The sequence below is a fragment of the Drosophila virilis genome, chromosome 5, assembly GCF_030788295.1.
Source record: "Drosophila virilis strain 15010-1051.87 chromosome 5, Dvir_AGI_RSII-ME, whole genome shotgun sequence".
NCBI classification, from domain to species: Eukaryota; Metazoa; Arthropoda; class Insecta; order Diptera; family Drosophilidae; genus Drosophila; species Drosophila virilis.
Window position 1 is genome coordinate 24,295,592 of NC_091547.1, and position 17,021 is coordinate 24,312,612.

Here is a 17,021-nt window from a genome sequence, read left to right on the forward strand (position 1 = left end):
TCTGAACCGGCGCGCTCCTCTGTTAATGCACATTCGCGCACGCGAGAGTGGGACGGAAAAAGAGAATATCAATTTCACAATTCGTGCGTCTCTGCTCTGTCAGCGTTGCAGTTGACGCACTGAAGCTTGCGGAACATGCACAAGTGCGTGTATTCATGCACATAGATGGCAAAATTTCCCCATCAGCATATAAGGAAATATTCACAGCATGTGGGAATTTCCCAACATACATATGTATTAACAAATATGCATGCACACATATGTATGTACATACATGTGCTCATTTGCCATGCATTTTAAACTTTAAAAAAAGCAATTAATATTAAGCACTTTCACAAATCAAAGAGTCACTGAATTAAATATTTTAAACTGAACTGCACACATTTAATATATTTTTCGATTTGCAAAAAAAAAATTCGCCTACTGCAGCGTCCAGAAAATTCCCTCATAACAGGTGGAAGTGATTTTATTTTGCCAAAAAAACACAATAAACATGTACACATTTCAGGCAGCTTTCATGAATTTCGCCCTCTTTATCACTTCAACAATATATTTGTAATATTTTCACATGCACTGCACTCATATAATGCGCGTATTTCGTAATTTCCAATTAGAAAACAATAAACGTCTCGATTGCTGCGTCAACGAAAATTCACTCAATGCTGCAGCGCGCGAATGAACGCTGTTCATTTTATCAATCAATTTACGATCATTTACAACACTAAATTGCAAAAATGTGCTTTGTTTACATTTTGCATTGTCGGTTTTCGTTTTAGCTTTTGCCATTTTCAATCTATATGAAATATTATAAATATGAGTCAAGCTAATGCACAGAGCTCCAATGGATCCCTGGATGAATCAGACTTAACGGCGGCATTTGATTTGAACGTTCTGGGTATGTTGGCCATTGAACAACGCTGCTCGACGACACGCAAGCAGAAGCAACAATTGCAAGGCGAAGAGGAGACGGGTGTGGCAAATTTGGAGTCGCCAGTTGCAGGCGAGGAACCAGCACCTGATACCGTCGCTGTCACGGAACCACCGCCACCGTCACCGTCATCGCCACCGCCACCGCCACGGACACCGTCGCCGCCACAGTTACCGCCACCTACCCGAACAACACGCCGTAAACAGCCGTATCCTTTGCAGCGTGCCGCACTGTTCAGGCGCGAGGTGCGAACGCTGCAGCGTTCACCGCATTTTATGATACCGCGTTTGTCATTTGGGCGCGTGGTCCGTGAGATTATGCTGCAGCACACCGAATCGCCCTATCGCATCACCATTGGCGCTCTGGAGGCCCTACAGTCGGCCACGGAGATGTTTCTAACGCAACGCTTTCAGGACTCCTACCTGATGACCCTGCATCGCAGTCGGGTGACCCTAGAGGTGCGCGACATGGCCCTAATGGCATTCGTGTGCAAATTGCACGGACAACTCTGATCCGCACGTCGAATTTGAATTTGCCATGTAATGTACTTTTGTGTATAAAAATACTGTTAACATTGTTTCTAGATTAGCGGAAAGTTGGTTAAAAATGGGAGCGAGGTTTATGTGCATCTGTAAAATCTGGAATGCGACGACGAGCCAAGTCGGTTTAGCCATGTTTCAGAAGAGTGTACTCATTTCGTAGGAGAAGATTAGAAGCTAAGCTGGACACAGGGCAGATTCCAGTCGGATCATAGCTGCTTCGAATAGATGCCATACTCAACTCAAGACTTCGGCCAACCCAATTCAAGCCCAATCATTCATTGGCATCATATGTGCTGGCGCCCACTCAGCAAAAAGCGACGGAGAAGAGGCGAAAACTTTTGCCCCATGTGATTACTCAATTTAAATGGCAACAGCTTCCCTCAGTCTCGAGGCTTCTGTATGCTAAAACAAAAAACAAACCCCGAGCAAATCGAATCCACAACAATAAGATGCTAATGCATGTGCTCCCAAATGACAAGAGGCAAATGGCTGCGGTCTCGAGTGTCGTGGTTGGGGCACGTTTCTCTGATTGGGGTGTGCGTGTGGGCTTAGTGTTAATATTTTTATTTACACCCTTATAATGTAGCCCACACACACACGGCCCACACCTCAACCTAACGCCTGCTAATCTAAGGCACACAATCGAAATTTGCCTAAAAAAAAGACCGACCCTGCCACACCTCGCTGTAGGCTGGGCGGGGGAAATACGTTGGTCACTTGGTCGGCCTGTCGCAGATAAAAGCATATTATGGACAAAGTTTTTCTCTCGGCCACACATAGGTCTATTACATAGATCATTTATTACACGACCAGCGGCAGAGACTTCTCGTCGGGTGTTGACGGCAACGTGTGTTTCTAATGTGATTTTTTATTTGCCCGCACGCCGGACAAGCATCCCGTAATATGTCCTTTTTTACCCTCCGCGGCGCCTTCTGCCTTTTTTTTTAGCGTTCGCCTTCTCTTATCGCAACAGTTTCATCAGCCACAAACCCACTGTACGATTGCTCAATTTTCGAGACACTTGGCGTTGGAGTAGGTGGCACGAAATGTGCCAAAAGTTAAAGAGCATCTACTAGAATTCATATTCAATATGTGGGATGAATTGCAATGTCGTTTAAAGGCAACCCTTAAAAACAATTGGGTTAAGAGGTTTAGGTTAGAATTGCAAGAAAGAAATCAAGAGAATTGTGTAAAAACTAAAATCTAGAATGAATACATTTTAGCGAATCTGGCATTATTAAAATGATTATTCATTCAACACAAATTTCAAAAAAGTCATTCAACATAACCTATTTTCACTAAAACACTTTCTTAATGAATTTTAAGAAATCATTATTAAAATCAAATTAAATACGATTTTAAGGTAACTCAGTTACCTCCAAATCTTACTTATCTTTAGCGAAATCTTAGGTCTAGATCTAGCCTTGTTATACTTATACTTGTTTTTCAACTTAACCTCACTTAAAAAAAAAAACTATGACAAATCGTTAAAACGTTTGTACCTTCAACTTAACCTCACTTTTAAATTTTTGAAGAGCTCCTGGCTACTTGTAATCAACTTTCCCCAGAGTTTTGTGCCAGATGCTAACAACTTTGGTTTTTAGTTGCCACAAACACAACTGTACCCCACCGCTGCAGCACCCAGCAGCCCCCACCAGTCGAATTCTAATCAAACTGTCAACTGGCAGCAAAAGTCGTAACCCAGAGTCCGCCTCTCCTTAGTCCCGGAACATGTGAGTACGGGTAGTATCTCAATTTGTACTGTTTTCTCAGCCTTGCTGTTGTTTGGGATTGTTTTTTCCCCGCTTCTTCTTCATTTTCTTTTGGCAACTTAATTTACTACTGGGAGCATATGCTAAAAAACGAATGGCCATGACTTCTTCTATTTTTTTTGGGTTCGTTTGCTTATCAAAAGTCAAGTAAATATCTGCAGCTAAGAGATACAAAGATACAGATTGGCCCCAAACACTCACACACACACACACACACACACACACTCGTTGATGATGTCGCTGTGTGTGATGCTCCCGTGAGATAGTTTGATTAATGGCCAAAAAGTGCCCAGCATTTTGGTCTTTGGTTTTGTATTTTGTAATGTGCGCCGCATTAGGACCAAGAAAGCAGTTAGAAAAACCGTTAATACACATGTGACTCGATTGTCTGTGTGTGTGTGAGTGTGTGTGTGCGTATTTGTGGACACTATTAAGCGTACATCCCAAATATAAACAAGAAATTTGGCTTTGGCCTCGTGTTTTTAATGCCCTTTTTGAGGGTATCTGAATTCTGTCATAAAAGAAGAATTATTTATTCAACATAACCTTTAAATTATTATTCATTTAGCATAATCTATATTCACATTTTCAATATAACCCTTAAAAAATTTGTATTAATATCAAATGAAAAACAATTTGTAAAAATGTACTCGCTAATTGCATCTTAGATGGAATCGGATTTCTTAACCTAACCTCACTTTGAAGGAAATCAATTCTGAGCCCGTAGAGTGAGTATATATACTTTTAATCAGCATCTATATCCGACTCTTATACCTCTTTCATTTTCAATGAAAGCTAGACTTACAGCTTCAAAGTGAAGATTAATTAAGTTCTTTTATTCTTAAATAGGATTGTAGGCCTGTTGTAGGCCTTCGAGGGTATTTAATCTTCGACGTGCAGTTTCTACTGTTTTTCTTTTAGTTTTTTTTTTCTGGGCAGGCCAAGTGGGCCGGGCATAAAAAGTTGCCTGTTTATAACGCGAAATCATCAAGTTAACGTATCGCTTGATTTATGGCATGTTACGCTCACAAATGTATTGGTTCCGTTCACATCCAACTGGGCCAGGGGGGCGGTTGGGGTTGGCGTTGGCGTTGGCGCTGACAGTTTGCGTTTGTCACGCGAAGGCATTTAACGGGTCGTCTCAGTCGTTGTCGGCGTCGTTTTATTAATCAAAATTTCATATCGGCCGCCAGGTGGCGTGTTTGATGCGGCATTCTATTTAAATTGCTTGCAACGCCATGTTTTTGATTGCCACTCCGACCATCCATCCGTCTATCCGTCCGGCTGTCTGTCTGTCTGGCAGCCATTTGACAGGCGGAAAGGGTTCGCTATTGACTTATGACTCCACGATTTGGACAAACCCCACGGCACAAATGGAGGCAAATCGAAATGAAGGCCAAAAATTGCGGCACGACATGCAACCCGATGAAGTTTTCGAGGTATATAAAAATACTTTACAGAGCTGCCAATACAAAAAACTATAATCTAAAATTGTGTTTGTTTCAGTTGAAGGATTCGAACCATTGTTTTCTTCATTCATGATTCTAAACTAAGGCCCAAAAAGTGTTGTTAAAATAAGTGCAAACAAAATGTTGTTAATAAGAAAACCAATGAGAAACGCTTGTTTCTATTTGAGGAAACACTTTTCAGAGCGGTCAAATTAAAAAAGCTGTGGCCTGTTCCGTTCAAAGAGTTGAACCGTTGTTTTCTATTTTCATCATGCTAAGTTTCATATTCATAAGAAAACCATATGTTTGATCGATTCTCTCTTTTGGGCTAGGGCGGTTGTCTTCTCCGTGCTTCAACAGAAGAGATTCCAACCGGCTTGCATCAATATTATTGCTGTAATAGCAGGCCTATAATTTCCAATTAGTAACTGCCCAGTGAACATTCTCTCAGCCCCTCTCAGCCCCTATATCCAGCCAGATCTCATCACTCACTAAGGCCATTATACACACCCACACTCAGAGCTAACCCTTTAATTGCCTGGCTGAGGAAATGCGAAACCGGTGAACCCTACTCATATGTTCTATTCAAACAACAGATCACATGCTATGAAACAATAAGAAAGATAGTTGTTCATTTTGTTGTTTGTCGACAATTTAACCCTTGTCCGTGGGCAAATTGTGGACTTCCGTTGGGTTAGCTGGACAAAACAAACACATAATATTCCTATTAAATTCAAATTACAAGCACGAACAGTTGGCGCCCCCACGCTTAAGGGTTAGACTGACCCCAGACCACTTGAACTGCCCTCCAACCCTGGCGTGAACCGTGAGAGACCAGCATATGAGCGGCCAGTGTGTGTGTGCCATATTTTTGATTGTTTTCAAAGCAATTAAGGTGTAGAAATTTGTCTAATCGGGTGTGGGATATGGGCAAGGGTTCTACGCTCTAGCCGCCTTCTAATGGCTTTGTTGACGCGCTGTCATTAAAGTTAAGGGTTCGGTCTGGTAACAACAGCTGTGCATTAGATTATATGTTGATTGAACCCTATTCTATAACTCTTAATGCTTAATGCTGACGTGGAAAAAAGCACAAATCAACTTTAAGTTCAAGCGGAAATATCTCATACTTCCTTCCGACATTCACACAGAAAGAAACTGGAAACTATGCCGCACATCTTCCCCATATAACGACCGACCCTCATCTGCATGCGTTGCGCATAAATTTTAACCCAAAAATACGTCCGACAGCTGCCTCCAACTCCTCCTACTCCTCATCCGCCCCAGACTCAGTCACAGTTCCACTCAGTCCCAGCTGAAAGTTCGACAGCTTCCGTTTTGGTTTGGCTTCATTTTTGTTTTTTTTTTTTTTTCTTTACTCTGCGCTCATTGGCGCTGGAATTGGGTGCTTTACCCCATTTTAATATTATACGAATCTCTATACGAAAGAGTTTCTTATCGTAATGCGTGGCCTATAAAAAGTATTAGGCAACTGCCTCGTTTATGTGGGCGTGCATGTCGAGAAAATGGCTGTCATAATTTTTGTGCTGTAGAGCTGATTCGAGTTGATGTACACTGCAAGAAATTGAGGTGGAATAAACTGGAAAATCGAAGAAGTTCAAGAGAAACCATGTTGTATTAATGGGTGAATGAGCTGATGAGCTCGAACAACCTTACATGGAAAGAATTGGAGGAGATATAAACTTTGAATGTGAAGAAGTTGACGAGAATTTCATGAAATGCTCGTGGGCCTAGAACTGGAGAAACTATACACTAAAAGAAATGGAAGACAACTTCCAAAATCAAGCAGTTTTCGAATGTCCTAAGTTATTTTTTAAGTTTTTTAAGCTTCTTTTGCTGCCTATCATCATATTTTTGTTTTGCTAGTTGGAAAAAATGTACACTAAAAGAAATTTGTAGACCAGAAACTCAAGTTGACTCTCAGCAATATTTATGGACTACTTTTAATACTGGGCATTTGTTTTTCAGAAAATACTTCATACTTATAGAAACGTTTACATGCATATATATAAGCTGCAATAGCTTGAGATATTTTCTAGAAATCGTATGACACAGAGGAAGCTCCAAGTTTTGATTTGTGTGTAAACAGCCACAGCATTAGACACCCTCTGCTGTGGCCCCAAAAATAACTCAGTCAAGTCATCTCGATATTAAAAAACAACAAACAGACAACGAAAAGCAGACACACGCACAGCCAACAGAGCATGCAACCCCAAAAGGAAGGCGTAGAGGGGCGGGGGGTTTCCCAGAGGCAGGCCGACAGCTTTGCACATACGTGCCCGCCCCGAACACAGATCCACTCACATAAAAAATGAAAATGTCAAAAAAAAAATACAAGAAATGTGCCTCAACTCGGTTAAAAAAAAAGGCAGCAGAGAGCAAAAGATACAAGATACACAGGCCAAAGATACACACGAGCTGCGGCTACATGTGGCACGCAGCATGTCGAAAGGCGAAAGTCAAAGATGGCGTCCTCTGCGGGCCTTGCCACCCCTTTTTCCGCGCGCTGCGCTGTGCTGCCAGACTGCCAATGGGGGCTGAGAGACTGATTAGCATATGTGTGTGTGAGTTTTTGACTACGCAAAATGGCGGACGCATTACTATCTGGGTAGATCTGAGTAGATCTATGGGGCACTCGTGGCAAATGTTGCGGTCAGCACTTGACCAGACAATTGCTTGTGGCAACATATGGCCAGGCTCAGGACACTTTCTTGCATAATCATTGTTTGTGCGTGTGTATCTTAAGGATCTCCGGTAGCCGCTGCGGAGGGTAGGAGAACTGAAGAAAGCAAACGAGCCCGCGCGCGCGCGCCAACATGCATAATCTCCTGGGCACACCTTGAGCCCGGGTACAGTATTTGATTAAGGATAGCAAGGCTAGCAGGAATGCAACGATTGCATCGAAATTGCAAAGGAATTCTCTTTACAAATAGCCAAACAACAGCTGCCTGTCTGGCTCTCTGTGGCGTATGCAGAACGGATGCTGCGGCATTCAGCGCAGTTGAGGGTTGAGTACTGTGTAGTGTGGGGTATCAGGTAACAGCAGATATGTTTATTTGTTTTTGTCTATTTGCATTGCAAAGTGAAAGTAATTGGTTGAGCGTGTAAGCAATACAGCCGGGAGCTAAGAAACCACTCGAGAAAAGATGCACCAAGATCCAAAATGAAAGTGATTCAAAATTTGACAATATTTCAGACGCATGTATATGCGGAACTTGAATCGCTAGCGACAGATTTTGATATAAGTCAGCTTCTAAAACGCATTTCAGACTAATTTACCAATTTAAGGCAATATTTCCTGAAATATGACTCTTTAGTTAAGATTGTAAAGAAACACCAAAGAAATGAACTTTCGAAATACAATTTTACACATTTTGTAATATTTAATAAACGCAAAACTACATTTGTCAGAGCCAGCTTAAGATATAACTCAGATCATTTGATGAATTTCAGATGCACATACCAATTTTTAGCTTTATATCTGCAATATTTTCCGAAATATTCTCCCTATGTTAAAATTGTAAAGATATACAGAAGAAAAGATGAGCTATGATGCAGTCATATGAATTTAATACTCTTCAATAAGACCAGAATAATAATTGCAAGCTGAAGTTTCGGATATAAATCTGAACATTTGATGAGTTTCAGATTCACATACCAATTTTCAGCTTTATAGCTGCAATATTTCCCGAAATATTAAATACCGAAGAAAACATGGAACAATACAAAATAAACAATGTTGCACTCTTCAATAAGAGCATAACTACAGTTCCTATCTCTAGTTTTAGATAAAAACTAGATTATTTGATGAGTTTCAGATTCACGTACCAATTTTCAGCTTTATAGCTGCAATATTTTCCGAAATATGACTCCTAGGTGAAGAGTGAATATAAATACCGCAAAAAATTATTTATATTAGTTAAGACGAATAGTTAGACGAATTTAATAAGTGAAAGTCTACAATTAGTTTTAGCTACAAGCCAGATCAATTGATTAATTTCAAATCCACATATCAATTTTCAGCTTGATAGCTGCAATTTTTCCCGAAATATGACTTCGAACGGCATTTACCTTATTTCATTGAGAGTTCCAGGAATATAGTTGCTCAACCTGCAGAGCGTAAGAAGAAAAGCGGACTGCAAGACAATCGTCAATGGTTTTTTTCTGACAAACAAAAAAGGAGTACAAACAGTGCTGCCACACCCTGTCTGGGCACATCCTTTTGGTCCTTTGGCAACTTATCAAATCGCAAACAATAACTGAAAATGCCAATAAATCAAAACACCTACAAGAAAGGGAATTCTCTGGCATTGGTTAAAAGGTTAAGCAGCTCACAAATAGGGGTAAGACAGTCCACACAGAGGCCCTAAAGTATTTCCAGATTGAGCATAAAAAATCGAACAACGATAAATCCTGGCAAACAAACTCCAAGACAGCCAGCTCGCACACAAAGGACATGAAGCACCATTAAAAAATGGTTAAAGAATAGCTGAAACTCGGCTCGCATTTATAGGGTTACATTAGGTGCGAACCAGACAATGTCTTGGGGTTAAACGGAGCAAGGGGGAAAATGCAGCGAGGGGTAGCCGAAGCAAACAATGCGGCCTTAAGTTACCGCAAGCATCTTAGCCGAAAGGCAACGGGTTCCTTAACCCTAAGGTTACAAATAGGTGCGCAATAAAAGTCGTCCTGTCAATTCCAAAGGGTCGACAATGTGCATTCAGGAATTAGCCTATTATAGGGTTTAATATCGAAGGACAACACGTATAAATCGTAGGTGTTAAAAGAAATGCGGCAAATGCTCGCACAGCGGGAAGGTCTCTACCCGATCAAAGTGTTCTGGCCCTAAAGAGTGCACTGCAAACAATTTTTACATTCATTTTAAAGCCATTTCATTGGCTCTAAAAAACAATTAGAGCTATTTTAGAACTGACAAAAAAAAAAGAGTAAAATATGAACGTGTTTTTCCTTTAAAAAATGTAGCAATAATTGTTAAAAGATATACGAAAAAAAAATGTGACTATGCAAGTAAATATTAACTCAAAATTTTTGACACTGTAATCGAATAGTTCCCCTTGAGTTACTATCTATTTGCATTCTCTTCTGTTGAGGGAAAGCCAAGTTTAAAAATTTTGTAGAGCTATTTTAAAAAAAGTGCTGGTGCATTCATTTTGAGACACATAATTTACTTATTATCGAGGACTAAGATCGTAAATAAAAACAAAAACTAAAATAAATTATATTTTAACTTCATTAATAAGAAAATACTATATGTTGTGAGATAGGGAATACGCTTTGAAATCAAATATTCTTCTCTCTAATGAAGCTGGTTAAAAAAATATGTTGCTAATGAACCATTTTCAAGTTTTTTTTTTCAAATTATGTTCAAGTTTTAAGGCAATAACGAAATAAATTGTGTGGTAGACGAATTTGTCTACTTTTCTTATATTAAATAAGGAGCGACTTTAAAATTGGGTTATATTAGGCAAAAATAAATGTTAAAAAGTTTGTGAACGTTTTAAAAGACTTTTTTAACATTTTTGTAATAATTAAATAAAGTGTAAGTAAATAGGGCTAAAAAGGCCATTAAATAAATGTTGAAGTTTAAATGAGAATAAGTGAAGAATAAATTGTAGATAAGTTGAGTAAATTTAAACGTTGACTTAAATTGGAAGCATTTAAATTTTCAATTAAAAACTTAACATTTTAATCTTTTATATATATTTTGTATATTTAATTTGAGCCAAACTAATTTTACTGTGTGCCAAAACTTATCGAAAGGCCTGGAATCCGTGCACTGCTTGAAGAGAAAACCCCGTTTCTCTCGCATTATGCGGCTGGCCTAAACAGTTGTAATCCATTGTACTACCCACTGGCTAATTACCAAGTAGCTTAACCAGCCGGTTGGGCCATGCCACACTTTGGGCATCTAATGAGCAACGGGTAGGGAAAAGCAAACCAAAACTGAGATCGGAGATTGGGCAGCTGAAGCCTAGGCTGCAGCCGCCGGCTGGGCATTGATTAGTAAAGTAAACACTGGCATTAGACGGCTAATAGCACACGCCTCGCTGCACACGGCCCAGGCCCAGGGCACAGATCCTGCCGAGCAGATCACAGGACGAACCGTCTAAGCCGAACACGAAGCGTTTAGAGTTTGCAAACAGTTTGGCTAATTTGCAGCCGACGGTTACACCTACCTTTGATATAGGATATATGCAAATGTTGCGGCACGTTTTTGAAATGGTAGAGCACACGGTTTCCCTGGAAGGGATTAGACTGGACACTGACACCAGGACTAGGGGTTAAGCGGATTGTCTAAGCTAGTGCCGAAGTTTTGCTAACAAATGAAATTGGCACAGATTTTTGGCCCAGCCTGTAAACTGAGCCACATGTATATATAACAGTTGATCCTGCCAGGACATAGAGCCTTGTGCCACCGTAAAAATAAATTCAGTTAAGTGGCCATTAGGCGGCTTTGCCACAAGCTTGGAGCTTACCTGGTGTGTGGGGAAGGGGGCTGGGGCAGCACATAAAAACTGCTTAATTCGTGTTAAAATCCCAGCCCCAAAAAAAAAAAAAAATATTATTTTGAATGTGCGGCACACTCCAAGCCCGAGCTTAACATATGAAAATTTGTTGGGCAACTTAAGCTGGCGCATAAAATGCAACAGCTAGCCTTGCCCCCGCACTCTCGCACTCCATTCCCACCCCACCCTCCAGGCACACACAACAAACAGTCACATTTGCTGCTGTCAGTCGGAGTTAAGGACACATGTCGATGTCCTGTTGCCTTGCCCTGTCTCTGCCAACTAACTCATAAATTTTTTATCCAGCTACCTAGTTATTGTTTTTTATGAGCTGCGACAATTGCACGCCCACAAACAGGACGCGACAGTGTATCTATGTGACACTGCTATGAGCTAGCATCCTTTGCCAGACAGTTCCTGGAATGCCAATGCATTGGGGATTTCCTGCCAACACGTGCAAGTGCCCTTCCGCAGGCAACGTTGCGTGCGAGAGTTGTTCTTTCCTTTTCAATTATATTTATTTTAATTAGATAATGTCTAATGATACTTTAAAAACTCAGAGAGTCCACATACCAACAATGCGCGCCTAGCTGATAGAGTCTCTGAGTTCGTATGGTCGGGCTTATAGGGTATTCGAATGCAGTAGAGACTTTGACAGAATTTGATTTAATTTCCAATCAAACTCTAATTTAGAAATTTGGGTTTGTCTACATAACAAATTTTATCTACCTAGCTGCCATAGTCCCCGAGCTACTCTAGTCTGGAAAAGAGGTTTCGCCTCTTATCAAGTAGAAGCTTTGTCAGAATGCGATCTTCATTTTAATCAAATGACTTTAGAATTTTGCCCTGAGCAAAATGGGTTTTCGGCTTAAATCTATAAGAAACTATGTCAGAATCATATCTAAACTCTTATTTGAATTAAGAATGTTTCTTTGCGTGCGAGGACTTCTTTTTACATTGCGATCGTTCTTCTGCTATTTTTGGATACAGGGTGTTCCAGGCGCAGTTGATGCCCAACACAGCGCTTCTTTCGGCCTTTGCGGTAATCCTTTGCAACCAATGCGACATCAAAGTGAGCCAGCGCCTGAAATCCTAAGCCGCCACCTACAAAACAAAGCGATTACACTAAATCCGCCGACAAAGCGAGCTGTGGAAAGGGTGCATTGTGGCAAGGTGCCTAAGCGAGCGACTTAGAGCGGGACGGAACACAAGTATGTGCGTAGCACTTGGCCAAAAGCAGCCAAAATATTTGCACAAAAACCACAGCAATTAAGACCGCAAACCAGCTGGAGCCTAATGCGATGCAGTCTAGTGGAATCCTTGGTCCCGAGCTCCTCCTTGAACTGCTGCGAACTGAAAGCTCTGACCGCCTGCTGAGTGCACACAAGAGCTAAACAAAGGCTGAGTTGGAAATCAACAAGCCGCAGCGCAAATCGCAGCAGGCGAGCGGCCATTTGAAAAGCTGCAGTTCAAGCTTTAGCTAAGGGTTGTGCCTGCTCCAAGGGTTGTGCGGCTGGGTTAACCCTTTTTATGCGGTAGGCCAATCACAACGAGCCAAGGGCTGGGCAAGTACTTCCATTCGAATGTGATAAATGACTCGCTTGAAGGTAATTCAAAACTTGTTAACGATGTGAGCTGCTCAAAATATTTACGAGCCCTGATTAGGGCATCTCTTTGGGGGCAGACGGACGGACAGACAGGATGTCTAAATGTGTCAAAGGATCGGCGGACACAGCAGCTGCAGTGGATGCTCAACCACTTGGACACCTTGCCCGGGTACTACTCGAGTGTGACAGGATATGTTGGGTTATTAATGAAGTGGCGCGTCATCTGAGTAGCGTGTGAAATATGTAAATGGAACTGGTTTAAACTGACTCTCAATCCTAGCAATCTCTTACTGTAGCTGCAAAAAACCATAAAAGCTTAAGTTCAAGCAAAAGCTTAAGGATTGATCTTGAAATCATATTTTCTGCTAAGCGAGCTTTATGGTACCCAACTCTATCATACTCTAGGATAGGTAACGCTTTAAGCCTAAACTTAAACTGAGCTTTGATTGTTTGTTTACTTTATAGTAATTTTAAACTTGAACTAGCTGTAGCTATCTGTAGGTTAGAGCTTTAATATTAATATTAAAAGCTTATGAAAGCTTTACCTTTCATATGTAAAAGCTTTAATATTTGCTTGAAAAGCTGAAAAATACTTTCAGCATGTTTTACAGATTTGGTCAATTAATATAAACCCTGAAAGCTTGCCAAAGCTTTAAGCATTAGCTTAAAATACCTTTTAATTATACCTATGTATGCTTTATAGATTTATTCACTGAATGTAGCTGTCAAATGTAAGTGCTTTAATATTAACTGGAAAATGCTCACCAAAAGCTTTAAGCATGCACTTTAATCTTGCTTTACAGACCTTCCTTCGAGAAAAACTTTAAAGGAACTTTGAGCTTCACCCAAAATCCCAATACATAAGCTTGCCATATTTTTCTGAAGCTTTTCTAAACTGTTTCCCCGCTAACCTCACGCGATAATTGCTTTAATTTTCAAAGGCGCCCGGCTGCCCAGGTAACCCAAAGAGCTGTCCACGTACACACACACACTCACACACAAACTCACACACACAGTTTCGTGTTGCCCCCAGCTTAAAGCTTATAAACTCCAAGGTACATGAAAGCGAATACCACGCAGCGGACTCATCCCAGCTCAAAGAAGTGCCCGAAAAAAAATACAAAAAAAATAAAATAAAATAAAATAAAAAATAGTATACAAGAAAATGAAAAATGAAAGCCCACTTTCCTTTTCATTAGAAGAAAAACGAGCAGCGGCAGCAACACGCATTGTCCTAGCCAGAAAGGACATTCATTGAAAAACAAGAAGCTGCTGCCCGAAGAAATAAAAAAAATAGAAACTAAAAAACAAGCTAAAACAAGCCGAATTCCTGCTTTGCCGCCTGCACACCCCTCCCCCTCCCCCCCCCCAAACACCACGCAGATGAAAGTTAACAAGGCATCAAATAACAGGCGGCTGCCTTAAAAGCAAAAGGGTATCCTAGCGACCAGGCAGAAGCATCAGGACCTCATGACATGCGGCAACGAATGTCCGCCAGAAAGGAAGAAAACAGCCAAGAAAAAAGTAAAACGTAGCTTAAAATGGACTGAAAAGGGGCGGGGGCAGGCGTGGCCAGCTTATGCGCACAACTTACCTGTGGGGCGCAGGACATGCGGCACACACATGTCCTGTGCGTGCGGCATGTAACGCCCACAGCCACAACTTGAAGCTATGTCAGGCAAAAACAAGACAGCTTCGTCTCAATCAAAGCTCGAGAGCACTACAAATCAGGCTCTAGAAGAAATTAAAACTTAAAAGAGAACGACTGACCAATACCCTGTAAATGCTTCTGCAGACGCAGCCAAGGCAGGAAAGAGTCGAAGTCGAAAACTTTTATGTCTACACTTGAAGCAGTTCGAAGAAAGCCTTGCTAACTTTTTGAACATTTACATAACAGTTCCTAAGATTTTCACGTGAAGAGTTTTTTATATCCTGCGCCTTAAAAACATCCTACTTCGTTTGTTATCGCTAAAAAGGACATCCACACACACTCGAAACTGTCGAAATGAACGCCATCGAAAACACTTGAGAATCTACAGCAACGGCTTGCCCCACTAACTCCCCCCTCCACGCATGCCCCGTCTGGGCACACTTTTCCCCTCGACTTTTCCACAAATTTTCCCCGCGTCCAAGTCCCAAAAATTCATTAAAAAAATGTCAACGACTATAAAAATAAAACCGAAAATGTGCGCCGCCGCGTATAGTTTAGTTGAGTTAATTTGTCGTTTGACTTCCTGTCAGCTGGCGAAGGACCAAGCCATTTATCACATATGCAGCGCGAGTCCTGGCATCCAATGGCTTATAGCTGATATAGCCCGGCATTGCACGTGCAATGTGTTCGACTTATATGCAACAATTTTCCGCACCCTTTGCCGGCCGTGGATTAGAAAACGTCTTTCAACTGACTTGGATTCCATTTTCACGCAGAACTGTGGATTTGCGGAAACAGTATACAACGATATATAGCTGGTAATGCCCGAAATAGACCGGCATTGCACGGGCAAAGCAATTCAAAATGTATTTAACAAGTTTTCGCAGCCTTTGGCTGTCTTTTAGATTAAAAACTGTATTAAAATAAACTTGATTTCCCGTTTCCACGCAGAACTGTGGATTTTCTGGAAACAGATATATAGCTAGCTATATATATTATCCGGCATTGCCCGGGTGAAACTTTAAAACTTTCCGCACCATTTTCCGACGAACGATTAAAAACATATCCAAAATAAACTTGAGCATCCATTTCCATGCGAAGCTGTGGATTTACTGAAACCAGTGGAACTCATCTCGATTTATGTCAATCTGGTAAAAGCCTCTTGAAGGCAATGGGCTAAAAAGAAAAATGTCTATTCAGGCTATTTTTCGCAAATAAAAATCTTTGAATATAAGCTTAAAGTTACGTGGAACCAACAAATTTACACTCGATGCTTTTCCAACAATTTTCCGCAACTACAAAAGGAATTTTCTGAAGTTCCGCCTTAGTTTTCCGCTGCAACAGATAAGTTAAGCACTTTGCTGACTATTTAGTTAGCTAGTTTAGAGGGCTCTTTGCTTAGCTCATCAGTCAATTGATAGCTAAATTTTCCACTCACAGTTTGAGTGCAATAGCTGCCACAGTTTGAGAGTCACACGCTTAACACTTGTTGTGCTTAGTAATAAAGGACACGGCCACGCGTCGTTAATATTTAGATTTCTCTAGTGTGCACATGTTTTTATTTTATGGCTCCTTGCCGCACACTTTCACTATCCTTTTCGTCCTGCCGCCGCCGCCGCGTGATTATTGCCAGTCAAATATGGATTTGTTGCGCCTGCGCCGTCGGCCATGTCCAAACGCATTGGCCATGCCACATAAATTCGTAATTAAATAAGTCAAAGGAGTCAAAGGATTCGACAATGGGTTTGCTTCTTCTTCTGCTTCTAACTGCTGCCCCTACCGGAGCTGACCACGTTCGGTTTGCGTCGACGGGTGGTGCCAGCTGCTGCGGCTGGGCATGCTGGTCAGTCCTGGCCATAAATTACACAAGTCCTGTGCAACGCGCAGGACACGCAATCCTTTGGCAAACACTTTTACGGGCGCTCTTCGTTCTCCTTGTTTTGCAATTCGGTTGGATTTGGCTATGTGTGCGTGTGTGTGTGCGAGTGTGTGTGTGTGTGAGTGTGTGTGTCGCCTGCAATCAATAATTATTGTCCTGCATTGTCCTTTCTGCCTGTGCACAGCCCATTATTTATTGTGCTCTTGCTGTTTACCTTTCCCACGCAGAAGACTGACGCCATTTGACTGCATGTCCTGCGTCCTTTTTACTGTTTTTTGTTTTTTTTTTTTTTGCCATGTTGCGTGTGTCCTGTGGCTTCCAGGAAAGTCCATGCAGAGATTTCACATTTTTCAGTTCGACTTTGGAGCCGTCGCTTAACTCTTTCGGCTGGTGTCCTGCGGAGCATTTGCTGTTTGCCTTTTCATCATTATCCTTATTAGTCCTTTGTACAGGCTGAAACCTGTAATTAAAACAACAGCAGCCGCATCCTTTTTGCGCAAATGGGCGCAATTATCCTTTCAGCGGACGCGGGGCGTGCCAGCTGCCACACACGCTTAAAGATAACCCGCAGCATGTTTGATTTGCTAAACGGTTGCCTTTGTAGCCAGGACACAAGCCGACCAGCTACAGTAAATACTCGGTATAGCGC

At 41.4% G+C, this 17,021-nt stretch overlaps 1 protein-coding gene and 1 long non-coding RNA gene across 2 annotated transcripts; both read left to right on the forward strand.

Moving 5' to 3' along the window:
• Positions 1–813: 813 nt before the first annotated feature.
• Positions 814–1,440, forward strand: LOC6627141 (histone H3-like centromeric protein A). Its single transcript, XM_032437270.1, has one exon. It carries the CDS (start codon positions 814–816, stop codon positions 1,438–1,440), a length of 627 nt encoding a protein of 208 aa, XP_032293161.1.
• A 2,889-nt stretch (positions 1,441–4,329) lies between these two features.
• LOC138911406 (uncharacterized) lies at positions 4,330–4,934 on the forward strand. The gene is made up of 2 exons (XR_011417007.1): positions 4,330–4,681; positions 4,749–4,934. It is a non-coding gene; the product is annotated as an uncharacterized lncRNA (long non-coding RNA).
• Positions 4,935–17,021: the final 12,087 nt, after the last annotated feature.